Raw genomic sequence first — 14,960 nt, forward strand, 5'->3', positions numbered from 1 at the left:
GGAGGCAGCGCTCCGAGAGCGGCGGCGGCTCGGACCAGCTCGTTCCCTGCTAGGGACACACCACTGCAGTGCTGGGTACGACGCTTGCTCAATATTTATTTCAATTTCCCGCCTAGGCTCCACTTTTCCCCACGGCTCTCCTTTATTTCCTTGTCCGTTTGCCTCCTTTAACCTTTTCTTCTGCTTTCGTATCGTTTCTGGCTTCCTCTTATGGCTTTTCATCTGGATTCCCTTTCTCCTCCTCCTCTTCCACATTCTCAGAGGTGGTTTTTATGCTTTCACTACTGAAAAGGCGATCTGGGAAGGGAAAAGGAAACTTAAGCCAAGTCCTAGAGCAGCTGGGCACAGGAAAGGCCCCCGGGCTCCCTTACCCTCCCCAGGAACGTCTCAGTGCCCTCAGGTGCTGGGCTGCAGGTGCTGGGCTGCAGAGCCTGAGGGGAGCAGCGCCCTGCCAGGACCCTCCCCGAACCCCAGCAGGGCTGGGACAGGGCCGGGATGTCGGTGACACCGGGCCAGCCTGCAGGGGACACGCAGGGAGCTGGGCACGGCCCGACCTGGGAGTGCAGCTGAAGCAATCCCAGTCTCCCACCAAGATTTTAATTCAATACTTGCAAGGAAATGGGTGCTGTGGGAATTATGAGGTGCTGCTGATGTGCAGGACAGGAGAGTGGGGTTTTTCCCATTTCTGGGTGCAGGGGCACGAACATCAAGTACCTTCATGTGAGGGAATCGTCCCGTCTTTGTGGCCTTTGTTCAGCTCTGCAATGAAGCTTTTGCTCACATTATCCAAGGCCTGAAAGGGATGAAGTTCTTGATAAAAGCCCCAGAAATGCAGCTACATACCCAACATTCTCCTGTTTTCTTTTGCTATCATTACCAAATCCTTTCCCACTATAAGACTGCATTTCTGTGGCATTCCTGGCTGGAATATCCCAGCTGGGATAACAGCTTCTCCCAGAGGCTGCCCAGAGCTCCTCCTCCATCTCCCTTACCGCAATGATGCCATTTTGAGCAGTTTCACTGGGCACAAGCCTTGCCTTCTCCAGAGCCCTTTCAAAATTCAGGATTGCAGACTGGTAATCTTTCAATTTCACTGGAACAGACAAGGATATCAGCTGGTTTAACCCAGGATCAGGAGAACAGCAAGAAGTAATCAAGCCAGTCCTGATGTGAGCAGTTGCTTTGGTATTAAATCCTAGAGAATTTTCAGACCAGCTTTTCCACCCTAAGAGCAAAACCTGTGCCCACATCTTTACCTTGTGCCTGTGCCACCAGCACGGTGGCATGGAGCTGCCACTCCACATCTCCCTCTTCATCTGCTGACTGCAGGGACTGCTCTCCATAATCTTGGGCTACTTCAGCATTATCCAGCTCGAGGTAGCACCGCCCAATTTCATGGAACAGCCAGGCCTTCTCCAGGCTGGATTGGGCCAGTGGAATCTTCTCCTCCCAGCTTCAAGCAGAGAAAGACAGAGAAACCCTTACCAACCCTCACCGAGTTCAGTTACAACTCAAACACTGATTTGATAGCAAAGGGTTTGGGTGTGAAAAGTTCCCCAGGCCTGGCTGCAGTGAGAACACACAAGTGAAAAACCACGACCTGGGTCACTCCAGCCCCTGATGCCTTTGCTGCTGGGCTGCACTTACGTGTTGATGGCCTGCTGGAACTTTCCAATTCGGGCGTACACGTGGCCAATGTTGTCCAGGGCCCGGGACTCGGCATCCGGCAGAGTGCTGGGACAGGGAGACACAGGGATTGTGGCACTGATATCATCCTGTTCCTCACCCACTCTGCCTTTCTTCAGGGTCCCCTTGGTGCTCCCCATGCCCTCAGAGAATTGTTAGGAAGTAAAAGGCCCAGGTCAGGCTGAAAGTTATGAAATTAAGGTTGATTTTTAATTTTATCTACAGCTCTGGCAGCTGACCCCATGAGACACAGGGGAAATGGTTTAGCTGTGCCTTTGATTATTATTAATTTTGGTGCAAATCTGAGAGCCCTTGGGAAAGTCTTTCCACTTTTCATTGCCTCTGATTCCCTTTGTGGGAACAACTCATGGATGATTTCTGTCTTTCAAAGCAAAGACACAAAAATGTGTTTGCAATATCTGCAGGCTCCTGACACCAGCCCTGACCCTGTGCTTGGATTGAGCTTTGCTCTATGCCACAGGCAGCTCCTTCTGTAATAAAGCCCTGTGGGTTTAATTTATTTTTTTTAAGTTATCCTCATTCTCATCTTCAGAAGCAGTGAGATGCTTCTTTGCCTACCCTTAGTTCAGAGATGGAAAAGCCTGTGCGAGGAGCAGATAAATGCCATGGGAGTCATGGAGTCACAGAGCGGTTTAGATGGGAAGGGACCGCAAGGACTCAAACCCCCGTCATGGGGTAATTAATTCGAGTAATTAAGGAGTCATTAGCGGCATCTCCAGCTGCAGCCGCCAGAGGGTGCAGCCCGCCCGTCTCTGCCCGTCCTTCCCGGCACCTCGGGCTCAGCGAGGTCCCAAAGCCGGCATCTCCTCCCCTTCGGCTAATTCAGCATCTCCTCCCCTTCTCCTGCTAATTCCTGCCTTTATCCGGCCTGCTCGGGGACTGCGACCACCAGGAGAGAGGAAGCATTTTCCTAAACCAACATTCATTTCCAAAAGGATTTTTGAAAATTAGAAATAACCGCTCTGTGATATTTTAAAGGCTCAGTGCACTACTGCCAAATGTAAGTCCCAAATCACTTCAAGCCACTGTCCCATGATTTCTGCTATGTATTGCAAATTTTTGCTATATCTTAGACTACATTTTGCTCCACTGTGGTTCAGCAGGAAGAGCTGTGGGATGTGTCTGGTGCAGACAGGTAAGTGCACCTGGAAGAGACCTTTATTTCAAGCTATGCTTAATGGTTTCTATGAAAAGAAGTTTAAGACAAAATGTAGCAGAAAACTGGAGCAATTTCAACGCTGATCTTCCTGAGAAGAAAGTACCTGCTCAAGATTAAAGTGCTGAGACTGGGATTTGTGTTCTTTTGCTTTGCTACAGAAGAGGTTTTGATGTGCCCTGTGCTGTGGGTCCTTAAAAATCTGCTTCAGGTTCCTTATTTTGAAACAGTGAAGATAAAAATTCACCACACACTCTAATACTTGTGCAGAGCTGAATGTGTAACCCTGTTAAACCCCCCAGGTGAGGATTACTTCACCTAATGCTAAAACACCCCCACAGAGGTATTTTCCCCTTTCTCCACCCACCTGAACTTCCAAGAACTTACTGCTCCCTGGCACATTCCAGATCCATCTTATGGCTGTGCAAAGCTGCCTCCATCTGTCCCATTGCCAACTGGGCATTCCCAATGCAGCTGTGGAGGTTCCCAATCAGTTCATACTTGTTGGGAACTTCATTCTCTGACCAGGCTTGTATCTTTTTCAGCAGCCGTTCAGCTTTCCTGCAGCTTTGCTCAGCAGAACCTCTGGCCAGCACTGGGGACAGGGAGCAGAGTTGGACACTGGGGTGTGACACAGAGACATTGAGAAGTTGTGAATTCCCCCTCCCTGGAGGTGTCCCAGGCCAGGATGGATGGGGCTTGGAGCAGCCTGGGATAGTGGAAGGTGTCCCTGCCAAGGTAGGGGGGGTGGGATGAACTTCAAGGTCCTTCTGTCATCACGTTTCCTGAAAAATCCTCTTTGCCCAGGATTCTTCTCCTGGGCAGCTGAGAGGCCTCAGAGAAAAAGGAAAACAATATTATCTCATTTGCTTCTCCTGTATTTTGCTGCTTTAGAATGTGGTTTGGAGATTGTTTATCCAACAGGTGGTTGTTTGATTAGTTTCATGTGAATTGTTTTAATTCAATGACCAATCACAGTCCAAGCTGTGTCAGACGCTGGAGAAAGAGTCATGAGATTCATTATCATTCTTTGTAGCCTTCTGTAAGTATCCTTTCTTATTCTTTACTATAGTTTTACTATAGTGTTCTTTATTATAATATCATAAAATAATAAATTAGCCTTTAAGAACATGGAGTCAGATTCATTCCCTCCTGCCATGGGGGACCCCAGAAAATACCACACCCTTCCAACCCAAACTATCTTAGGATTTTGTGATACTCAGGAAGTGAGACCTGGTGAAGTGGTTAACCCTCAAAGCTCAGGAAAAGAGCTCCCCACAGCCAGAACCTACTCAGCTCAATATGCTCCATCTCCTTTGCAATGGCTCTGGGAATATTGGATGGTTTCTGTTTCTTGTCCTGTGCCCAGCCCAGCTGCAGGACCCTGTGCTCATAATCAGCTTCTGCTGCTGCCAGAAGTCCTGCTGCCGGTTCAGGTAGGAGATGCCACCCAAAACCAGGTCCATGACTTTGACCCCCTGCCTTGTGAATTCCCCCTCCCTGGAGGTGTTCCAGACCAGGCTGGATGGGGCTTGGAGCCACCTGGGATAGTGGAAGATGTCCCTGCCCATGGTAGGGGCAGTGGAACAGGACGAACTTCAAGGTCCCTTCCAACCCCAAACCATCCTGGGATTCTGTGACACTCAGGAACTGAGACCTCAAAGCTCAGGAATAGAGTCCCCAGAGGCAGGAACCTACTCAGCTCGATGTCCTCCATCTCCTTGGCGATGGCTCTGGCAATGTCAGATGGTTTCTGTTTCTTGTCCCGTGCGCGGCTCTGCCGCAGGGCCTTGCGCTCGTACTCCCGCGCGTAAATCGGCTTCTGCTGCTGCCAGAAGTCCCGCCGCTGGTTCAGGTAGGAGATGCCATCCAAAACCAGGTCCATGACTTTGGCCCCCTGCCTTGTGCTGCTCTGCATCAAGTCTGGGGATAAGATAAGGTAGAACTGAGGTGAGAATCAACAGACCTGAGCTGCAGCTCAGTGGGGAATTGATTGGGAACGTTTTTGTGTTCTGACACAGACAGTCCTGGACATGAAAGTGTCCTGTGCTCCTCAGAGCTGAGGTGATGGGGGAGCTAAAAATAAACTCTGTGGCATTCACATTTTCTGAAAAACCCCTTCACCCAGGACTTTTCTCCTGGGAAGCCCCAGAGAAAAAGGGAAACAATTATTATCTCATTTGTTTCTCCTGTGTTTTGCCATCTGGAATGTGTCTGGAGATTGTTTACCCACAGGTGATTGATTCATTGGATTCTGGTGTGAATTTTCACTCGTTGGCCAATCAGTGCCAAGACTCTGGAAAGAGTCATGAGTTTTCATTATTATCTTTCTAGCACTGTGTAAGTATCCTTTCTGTATTCTTTAGCATAGCATAATATAATATAATATAATATAATATTATATTATATTATATTATATTATATTATATTATATTATATTATATTATATTATATTATATTATATTATATTATATTATATTATATTATATTATATACCTTCTGAGAATATAGAGTCAGATTCACTATTCCTTCCTTCTTCAGGGCACCCCACAAATACAATAAAACTCTGTTACCCCTGTGGTTCAGTGAGCTGAGCTGGTGTTCCAGCCTCGTGTCTGCTGCCTTCTCTGCTGATCAGAGCCAAGAAGGAGGCCAGTAAGTGGGGCCAGCTGTGCTGAGCACCTGTGCTGTGGGACAGAACATCTGTATGGCACATCTGTATGGACAGGGCACTTTAAACAGGGCTGTGGATCAGGCTGGCAGATGGAAAGTGAGAGGGCTTTTACCTGCCTGCAAACCAGACCGCCCACATGTGTAATTAGTGCTGGCAACCCTGTAAAAATCCTGTGAGCAAAGCAAACCTTAATCACTTCTCTATTTCTGGGTGAAAAGTTCCCTAGAAATATGACTAAAGGAGCATCATCTTTGTGCCTTTTTCTAAAATAAGATACTTCTCCAATTCCTGCATTTTGACCTTGACAGCATTTATAACAAACCCACAGAGGAGTCACAGCCCCATGAGCAGACACCTGCCTGTGTCCTCACCACTGTGAGCTCTGGAATAGTTAACTAAGAGTCCCAGGGATTTAAAAGAAGAAAAGAAATAAAGAAGAATAAAAAAGGGATGAAAGAAAAATAGAATGTGCTGAGAAGGAGCAACACCTTCATCCTTGAGCAACTTCTCCAGATATGCCTTGTCAGCATAAAGCCGTCCCAGAAGCTGTTGCTCTGTTTTTGGACTCTGCTTCTTGGTGTGTTTTTGATCCTTTTGGTCCTTTGGTTTGTTCTGCTGTTTCTGGTTGTCTTTTTTGCTCTGCAGCTAGAGAAAAACAAAAGGAGTTGAGGGACATCAGTGGGGAACACTGGAATGAGCAGAATTCTGTTTATACTCCATATAAGAAACTTATTTTTTAAATTAAAGCAAAAAAGCCAGTGTCTCACCAGATGCTTTGGCCATGAGCAACTAAAATTCTGCAGCCAATTGTGCTCCCTGGGGGACCACAAGGGTGTTACAGAAAGGGTAAGAACTAATTCTGGCTTCTCAGAGGAGCAAGACACAACTGCAATGGAGCACCCAAAAGTGAAGCAATAAAGAAAGTGTCCATTATCAAAACTGTGACCCTTAAACATCAGGTAAACTCAAAGTCAATATTGGAGCTCACTGTGCCCTTTTTGACCTCTGGGCTGTTACTCATTAGATGGGTGGCTGGCAACACCCCCAGACATGGGGGTGAAGGAGAAATTCCAGGTTTTGTTCTTGCATGGTGGCTCTTCCTGCCCTTCTGCCTTCCCCTTTAAATTCTGGGTGAATTGAGCCAGACCTGCATTAGAAGCTGGTGACAAACCATGACAGGCCAGCGTGTTTCAATGCTCCAGAGGCCCTTCAGCAGGCCCACTGCTCCCACAGCCACATCCCTGCAGGGACTGCCACTCCTCTGGGGCCAATTTCAGCATCACAACAACTCCAGAAGCTTCTCCAGCAAGAGCCCTGTGCTGTACCTCTGCCTGCCTGCTCACAAAGCACAGCTCCTCCTTGCTCTCCAGCTTCACTGAGGATGGATCTGCAAACACACAGGAGTCTGGGTTAGTGCTGCACAGCAGCCATGCAGGGGAGCTCTGACTCTGACCCTCATCCATGGAGAAAGTTTCCCAGACTTCAGGATAGACTGGAATCCACAAAAGTGTGAAACAGATTATAGAGAGCACTGTAGGTGCATCACCTGGTGAGAAATTTACCAAGTAAAAATTCCCACCAAGTATTTGTGAGATAAATACTCACAAATTGAGTTGAGTAAATTTGTGAGTTGGGAGTAAAATGCCCATAAAGGTGCAAAGCACAAAACATTCAGTTTCAATCACTTTTCTCATCCTTTGCCATGGGAGAGGGGGTGTTGGTGTGTTCTGGGAGCAGGGAATGCTACCAGCTCCTCCTGGGATTTTCATTCACACAGCACCAGGGGGCTCCTGTTGCAATATTCCTACAGACAGGGTGCATCCTGCATGCAAACTGAAGGAGAAGGGTGCAGCTTCTTCTGGGGATCACAGCTGGAGCATGAAATGGAAGGAAAGGTGTTTTAAAGGTTTGTGCACTGATTAGGGCAAAAGGCCCATTGTGTTTACCCCATCTGTCTGCACCCTGGGAAGGAACAGATTTTGTTTGGTCTGAGGGAAGGACAGGGCTGCTGAGGCTGCTGCAGGATTCCCTTCAGCTGCCCTGGGGCCCAGACCAGCAGCACAAACACAGGCAGGTCCCAGGGGCAGGTGTTCCCACCCACCCAGCTGAGGCAGAGCCAGGGAGGCAGCTCGGGGATGTGCCCTCTTTAGGTGTGTGCATTTCCCAACTGTTCAAACATCCACGTGTTTCCCTGCACCTCACAGCTATTGACCGATTGAAAATAAATTTGGTTATATTAGTTTAGTTATGTTTAGTTAAATATCAGTTTTCTATTTTTTAAATTCATTTTTGTGCCTGCAGCCCAGGGGGTCCAAAGGTGGTCAGGATATTGAGCTGGGAAGATTTCAACTGGAGCTGTGATGATATCTGAGCATTGTGCTAAGCTCAGGAAGCAGCAGGAATAGAGGAAATCAAGCCAGATCTGGAAACCTTCCCTGTTGTTTTTTTTTTTTTTTTAATAACTCTCCCATCTGAAAGTGCTGCAGGCTCTGGTGCCACTGTTTAACAGGGGGAGGGGCTGAAGTTTTGAAATTTTGGGAGAGGGAGGCCCTGGCCTACCTGGGAATGTGTGTGGGGTGTGAGTGGGGTGTGCCAGAGCTGGGCAGGGACAGGCTCCAACCAACCCCACAGGTTTGGCAGCCCCAGAGGAGCCCTCACACGTGTTCCACTCACATGGCAGAGGTGGCAGCCCCAGGTGAGGTCTGTGCCCCACACTGGGACACGTCCTGTCCACGCCTGCTGGCAGGGCTGACAGAAAATCTAAGTGAAAAGGGATGAGTTTTCTGTTTGTTTTAAACCCCACGAGGTCCTTGGCCTTTTCTGTCTCTCCAAGAGCTGATCTGAGCCAAGAATGGTGAAAGCAGAGCTCGTTACAAGAGTCAACAGTTTCACTGCTCTTTTGCAATGAAAACTGGAGGAGAGTCAGGATTTCAGGAGGCCAGTCTGAGGTAGCATGGCACATTGCATTCCAAGCTTTGAATAAAAGGGATAAAGGTCTCAAAATGGATTCTGCCATTAGTGCTGCAGGTAGATCATAGAACCATGGGATCCCAGAATGGTTTGAATGAAATCACGGAATCCCAGAATGGTTTGAATGAAATCATGGAATCCCAGAATGGTTTACATTGGAAGGGACTTTGAAGCTCATGCTGTTCTATCCCCTGCAATTGGATCTCTCATGGGCATGGACATCTTCCACTACCCCAGGCTGCTCCAAGCCCCATCCAACCTGGCCTTGGACACTTCCAGGGGTAGGGCAGCCACAGCTTCTCTGGGCACCCTGTGCCAGGGCCTCACCACCCTCACAGGGAAGAAATTCTTCCCAATATCCCATCCAACCCTGCCCTCTGGCAGTGGGAATCCATTCCCCCTTGTCCTGGCACTCCAGGGTGTCTCCAACTTCCTTGTCAGCTCCCTTCATGTACTGGGAGGCCACAGGCAGGTCATGGATTAGATGAGCTGCTCTGCTCTGTATTCTCTGGAAAGTTTCCTTTATGATTTTGGAGACTGGAGTGTCAGGATTTACCTACAGAACTAAAGGGATCAAGCACTGTGTGTGAACAGCATACAGAGGAGAAAGAAAGAAGAAAAAAGGAGTAGGGTTGGGTCTTTGTGGTGCTTCTGGATTTATCTGCCACAGAGAACAAGAACCCAGAAGTAAAGAGGGTTTGCTGTGGGGCTCTTGGGTCACGTGCAGAGCTGATCTGTCACCAGCTGTGCCCTGAACAGCGTTGTCCAGGCTCATGGGGGGCAGAAAGTGACACTCCTTACTCCCAATGCAGTTGATAATGGCCTCCTCAGCCTTGTGGATGCCCAGCTGGAACTTGTGCAGGTCAGGGCGGAGCCTTCGGCCTCGGTGGTAAAACACCAGTGCAAACTCAAAGTCCCCCATGGCATACAGGGTCTCTGCTTTCTGGTAAAGCCCCTAAAACAACATTTGGGGGAAGAAATTGATAAAATGAGGGAAAAATTTGATGGATCTCAAGTAACTCCTGAGTGAGAGCCCAGGGCTGTAACAGCTTGCTGCCACAGACATATTTTATGAAAAATCCTTTTGCTAGGATCTTTTCTCCTGAGAAGCTGAGAGGTCTCAGAAATGAAATGGAAACAATAATTATCTGCTGCTGTACAATGCAACAGGTGCATCTGTGATTGGTCTCATGTGGTTGTTTTTAATTAATGGCCAATCACAGTCCAGCTGTCTCAGACTCTCTGGTCAGTCACAAGATTTTATTATCATTCCATTCTTTTTCATTTCAAGCCTTCTGATGAAATAATTTCTTCTATTCTTTTAGTATAGTTTTAGTATATAATTATCTTTTAATATAATATATATCATAAAATAATAAATCAGCCTTCTGAAACATGGAGTCAAGATCCTCATCTCTTCCCTTGTTGGGGTTGCCTGCAAATTTGGTGAGCCCCAAGTGAGGAACATTGCCACAGCTTGCACACATTAAACCCCACACCTGGAGGTGCCTGAGCACCTCAACAGCTCTGAGAGCAGCAGAATTGGTTTGGAGTTTCCTCACAGCTCTGCCTCAGACCCTGCAGGGTCCCACAGATCCTTGGCCACCCCCTCCTCCTACCCTTTCAGCTGGTTACCTCATAGAATGTATTGTCAATTTGGAGCGAGGCTTCAGCATCTTTCAAGGAGTTTTCTGTGTCCCCAAGTTTCAGAAAACACTTGGAACGGGTGATGAGGCAGTGCTTGTCTCCTGCTCTCAGCTTCAGTGCCTGGAACCACAGACAGGGACATGTCACCTGTGCTGGACATGTCACCTGTGCTGGCTCAACACCACAAATACACAAATGCAGGTATTTGATGCCACAGCTCCCTCATGGATCTTGATGACGGTTGAGAATAAATGTCCCCCTGATTTTTTAAGTTTTTCTAAGCCTTCTGACGTTTACATTCTTGTAAGGAACTTCCTCACACACTTTATGTAAATAACTTATTGTTTTGCATTCTTTTATAGAAAAAGAGAAATTTGATGAGCTGTTGGTTTGTCCAGTGTCATTGGAGAGGTGGCACTCTCACCCTCCAATCCACTGTCACTTTTGGAAATCTATAAATGTTGGAGTCAGAAATTAAAAGTTCCCTTTTTACCATCAAAAAGCTGCGTGTCCTATAGCGACAGATAAAACTACAAGGATTTTACTGAAGAGTCTTTTCTCGTTTTTCACAACTGCTGCAGGCTCTGCCCTGTCCCTGAACTGCCCCGTCTGGTTCACCACCTCCTGGGGACACGTCCCTCCGTGTCTCCCCCTCTTGCCGCTGCCTCTTCCCCCGCCTGAACCGAACCGAATCCGCCGGGGCGGCCCCGCCCGAGGCCCCTCCCGCCCGTGGGCATCTCGGTGCCCTCGGAGCGCGGCGCCCTCACGTCATTGAAGCAGCCCAGAGCCTTGTCGTGCTGGCCGCGCCGGCTCAGGGTTATCCCCTCGCTCATCAGGCTCCCGAAGGAGACGACGGGCATGAGGTCATCGTCCGCCATGGCTACGCCGCGGCGCCGTTGCCAAGCAACGGTTATCGAGTAACGCCCACTTTCGGTGATCTGCCCCGCCCCGGAAGTGACGAACGCGCCCGCCCAGGGCCCACGTGCGGTGCCGGTGTCCCGGCGTTCGCTCGCTGTGCCTGTGACCCGGCCCGGCTCCGCGCCCGTGGGGTTCCGTTCTTCCACCCGCGTTCCCGGAGCCCTCCGCGGCCGGGAGGAGTGGGAGCGCCGCCGCTCCGTTCAGCCGCGGTGCCACGGAACACCGGGCAGAGCCGGTTCCTCTGCCCCGGCGGGGAATGGCCCGTGTGTCCCTCAGAGGCAACGCGAGGGCAGCCACCGCCTCCCTACAGCCGGTTATTCGGTACCGGTTTCGCCGCTGAGGGTGTAATCCTGGCCAAATAAATGCCGAACGGCAAACGCTGCTCGCTCGCTCCCATCAGCACTCCGGTCCTGACTTTATTTTGGCGCCGGTTCAGACTCTCCGCCAAGATCTGTGCTTGAAACACTTTGTTCCTGCCAAGTGACTCAGAGTAAGGGCGGGAGGAGGAGGAGGGCATCTGTCCCGCTCGGCACCGGGACATTTAATGGCACCACGAGGCACTGCCCGGGGTTTGGCCCCGGCCCAGCACCGCCGGCCGCCCGCCGCTGGGGCGGGAGGCGGGGTGGGGGTCACGCCAGGGTGGGGAGACACTCACTGCCGAGCTCCGGAGTGGGCGGCCGGGCTGACACACCCCGTCCCCGGGGAACCGGGCGGGCCATTTCAGGCAGATTAAGCGCTCCGTAGCTGTTTTACCGGGAGATTTTCCCCCACTGGATGTAAAACGCCGTCCCCAGCGGGGCGGGCAGTAGCCCTGTGTTCGTGTGGGGCTGCCGCAGGTCTGTGCCCAGCCCGGTGACATTGCCTCCACACCGGGACAAGGCCGCCCGTCCCCCGCGCCCGGTGCTCCCTCAGCTCCCGGTGCTCCCTCAGCGCCATTCCTCAGCGTTAGTCACGGGCCGGGAGCCCCGGGGAAAAGCGAGTTGGGGTGGGGGGTCCCAGGAAGCGTGAGAACCGTGGCGTTCTGAAAGGCTGCGAGGAAACGGAGCAGCGCTCCCGGTGCTTCGGGAGGCACCGGTGACCCGGCTCTGGCAGTGCCGCCACTCCCCCGTGGGTACCACCGGGCACCGCCCGCAGCCGCAGTCCCGGCGCTGGCGAGGGAGCCCCGTTGTCGCCGCCGGTACCGCTGGGCGGTGGGCCTGCTGACGTCATCGCCGCCGGTTACGTCAGCGGCGGCGGGTCTGGCGTGGGGGGTCACGGCCGCGGACTCCGCCGTGGGCAGGGCGATGGCGCAGGAACTACGACTCCCACAAGGCCGCGCGGCCGCACCCCACCGGCGGCGGCCAATGGGTGCACGGCGGGCGCTCAGGCAACGCGCACGTGGTAGCGGCGGCGGCCAATGGGCGGCGGCGGCGGCCGTAGCCCGATGGGCCGGGGAGGCCGCGCTCCGCGAACAAAAGGCGGCGGCGGCGGCGCGAGCGGGGCCGGAGCGGCAGCGGAGCGGGGCGGGAGCGGCCGAGCGGGGCCCAGGTGAGTGCTGGGGCGGCTGCGGCGCCGGGCTCCGCCTGGCACGTGGCGCGGCCCCTCCGCCGGCGGCGCCCACGCGTCTGAGGAGGCGGGAGCCGCGCTGGTTCTGGCCGGCCGCGGCCCCCGTGGCTGGCGGTACGGGCGGGCGAGCACCGGGAGAGGCCCGCAAGCTGAGGGAGCGCCGCGGGCTCGCTCGAGTGGCGGGTGTGCGGTGCTGGCCCTGACCTTGTGGGGGCTCCATCAGCCGTGCTGATGCCCCGCTCGGGGCGCGGTGGCCGGGGCGGCTCCGGGGCACGGCCGGTGTGCGGTGGTGACAGCGCGGAGATTAGCACGGGGCTGGGAAAGGGTCCGGCTTTATGCATTTCCCCCCACCCCGGTCCAAGAGGACCTTGGCCAGAGCGCTTTCCTCCCCTGCCATGAGGAAAATCCCTTCGGTGTCATTGGAGGGGTGGCACTGTCACCTTCCAATCCACTGTTACTTTTGGAAATCTATAAATGCTGGAGTCAGAAATTAAAAGTACTCTTTTAGGGGCAGCCCCGCGTGGGGATCGCGCTGTTCCCGTACGGGCGGCGGTGTGTGCACAGCCCTTGTGTCGCTCCCTCCCCAGGACAGCCGGCTGTGTTCCAGCTGTCCTGTTTGCTGCTTGCAAACACCTCCTGTTTGTCTTGCTGCTTTCGAAATTCTCATCCTGCTCTGCGACTCTCCCTTCTCTCTCTGTTGATCAGTTTGTCGTCTGCAGGCTGAAAGCTGAGCTGCACCCTGGCTATCCCGTTTGTAGGTGTCTGTGCTCTTTCTGATCCCTAAGTGGGTTTGGAGCTCTGGAAATCAGCTCTGGAAATGCTGGGGCTGCAGAGCCCCCAGATTCCCTGCTGGGTAGCTGGTCACAGCTGGGTGTATGAATTCCATACTTCAGAGTGCACTAATCACAGGGCTGGTTTGATGAGATCCCCACCAGCCCCCTCTGACAGGGTTTGTGAAGTGTGGTTTCCAGTGCTGCTACCCAGACCCCGCTGGGTGTCCTGCATGTGAGACTCTGCAGCTCTCTCCAGGTATCAGGGCTATTCCAGCACTGCCTGAAGCGGTTCCCAAGTAAGGACAGCCACAGTTAGAAAGTCCTGCCCAGCCACGGTGGCTAGGGAGCCCTTTATTGCTCTACACTGTGCAGGTAATTTAAGGAATAAGCTTGTTAAGGAGCCCTAAGGCTGCACAATAAGATGTTCTTTAATGGCAGGATTCCCAAATTCCTCCCCTGTGGCACTGGGTGCCCACCAGGTCTCTGTTAGCCACATGTAACCACTCCATGGTCCCTGCTCCTGCCTGGCTGCCGTGTTTCTCTCAGAGGTTCTGTGTGTGCAGGAGCCTCCCCCAGAGCTGGGCATGCAGCACCTGTTTGCATCACCCTACACAGCATTTCCCAACCCCAGCTGGGGGACCATGACCTCACGTTGGCTGCAGCTCTGAGCCCTCACCATCCTCTGATGAAACACACGGGTCTGCCAGGTGGGAGCTGATGTAACTTTTCATGCTACCACGGGCTGAAAATACTGGCTTGGCTTGAACTGTGTTAATAAATTACCCAGAATGGGAGGGGAGAGGCTGCTTTATGGTGTGGGTTTGTTGACACAGTTCTTGGGAGAGTGGGCGTCGAGCCCTCACTGCAGAGGGAGTCCTTTCCTCCTGAAGTGTTGTTCTGGTACAACTGGAGCTCAGTACCCATCCAGATCTCAGAGAATTCCATGTGTGAACACAGATTGGTGAAGCTGACTTACACCTCTTCTTCTGGTTAGAAGAAAAACAAGCTAAAGCAATGTCTGTAATGCTTTTTCTCCTCTCGCAGAGCAGACTGTGTCACACTGAGCAGTGCCACATCACTGATCTCCTGGGAGTCAGGGAGACTCCCCCTGAGTTCTGTGTCAGGAATGCCTCCCTGTTTCTCCATCTGCGTTTCCTTTGGATTTTTTGGGTGCACCCTTCAGCTGGTTGCTGATACATTGGGGCAGATATATCAGTTGTGTCACAGCAAACACAACATCCAGCTCGAGGACTCTTGCCTGCCTTGCCACCATCCCGCTGATTTTTCTGTCAATACACTCAGGAAACTCCCCTCAAGCATCAACTTATTTGTATGTATTTTACAGGTGATGTTTTGAGGGAATAAGTGTTGCTGAGCTCCTGAAAATATGATCTAATCCATGTCTCTTACTTGCTAGCAAAGGCTGGAATTCAGCTCTTTTTGAATCAGTGGGTATGGGTGATGAGAGAAAGGTCTCCAAGGTGTTGCAGGGAAGCTGTTGGTGTTGGAGCCTCACTAAATGAGCACAATCATTCATGGAAATCTGTGGCACTTGCCCTGCTGACATGAA

At 51.8% G+C, this 14,960-nt stretch overlaps 2 protein-coding genes across 2 annotated transcripts in view; one reads left to right on the plus strand and one right to left on the minus strand.

The window, feature by feature from the left end:
- Positions 1-76: 76 nt before the first annotated feature.
- On the minus strand, positions 77-11,434 carry ODAD4 (outer dynein arm docking complex subunit 4). The gene is made up of 12 exons (XM_071450632.1): positions 10,922-11,434; positions 10,143-10,274; positions 9,309-9,462; positions 6,863-6,924; positions 6,026-6,182; positions 4,562-4,786; positions 3,251-3,458; positions 1,648-1,734; positions 1,257-1,453; positions 993-1,093; positions 715-793; positions 77-297 (listed from the first exon to the last, which is right to left on the minus strand). Exons 1-12 carry the CDS (start codon positions 11,030-11,032, stop codon positions 209-211), a joined length of 1,602 nt encoding a protein of 533 aa, XP_071306733.1. The 5' UTR covers positions 11,033-11,434; the 3' UTR covers positions 77-208.
- Positions 11,435-12,441: 1,007 nt separating this feature from the next.
- Positions 12,442-14,960, plus strand: part of ACLY (ATP citrate lyase) — a 28,405-nt gene continuing 25,886 nt past the window's right edge. Inside the window, exon 1 of the mRNA XM_071450622.1 lies at positions 12,442-12,599. The gene's annotated coding sequence lies outside the window, so the exon portion shown is untranslated. The remainder of the gene's footprint in view (positions 12,600-14,960) is intronic.

The sequence above is a fragment of the Agelaius tricolor genome, unplaced genomic scaffold (genome assembly GCF_023055355.1).
Source record: "Agelaius tricolor isolate 1412-34295 unplaced genomic scaffold, bAgeTri1.0.p SCAF_31, whole genome shotgun sequence".
Taxonomy (NCBI): domain Eukaryota; kingdom Metazoa; phylum Chordata; class Aves; order Passeriformes; family Icteridae; genus Agelaius; species Agelaius tricolor.

What these genes read in the sequence shown, in the direction of transcription:
- ODAD4 (XM_071450632.1), bottom strand. Translation starts at nt 11,032, where the DNA reads ATGGCGGACGATGACCTCATGCCCGTCGTCTCCTTCGGGAGCCTGATG. An exon ending in TTGTGAGCAGGCAGGCAGAG is followed by an intron (nt 6,183 to 6,862) that starts GTACAGCACAGG and finishes GTTTTTCTCTAG; the next exon opens with CTGCAGAGCAAAAAAGACAA. An exon ending in GAAGTTGCTCAAGGATGAAG is followed by an intron (nt 4,787 to 6,025) that starts GTGTTGCTCCTT and finishes TCTTATCCCCAG; the next exon opens with ACTTGATGCAGAGCAGCACA.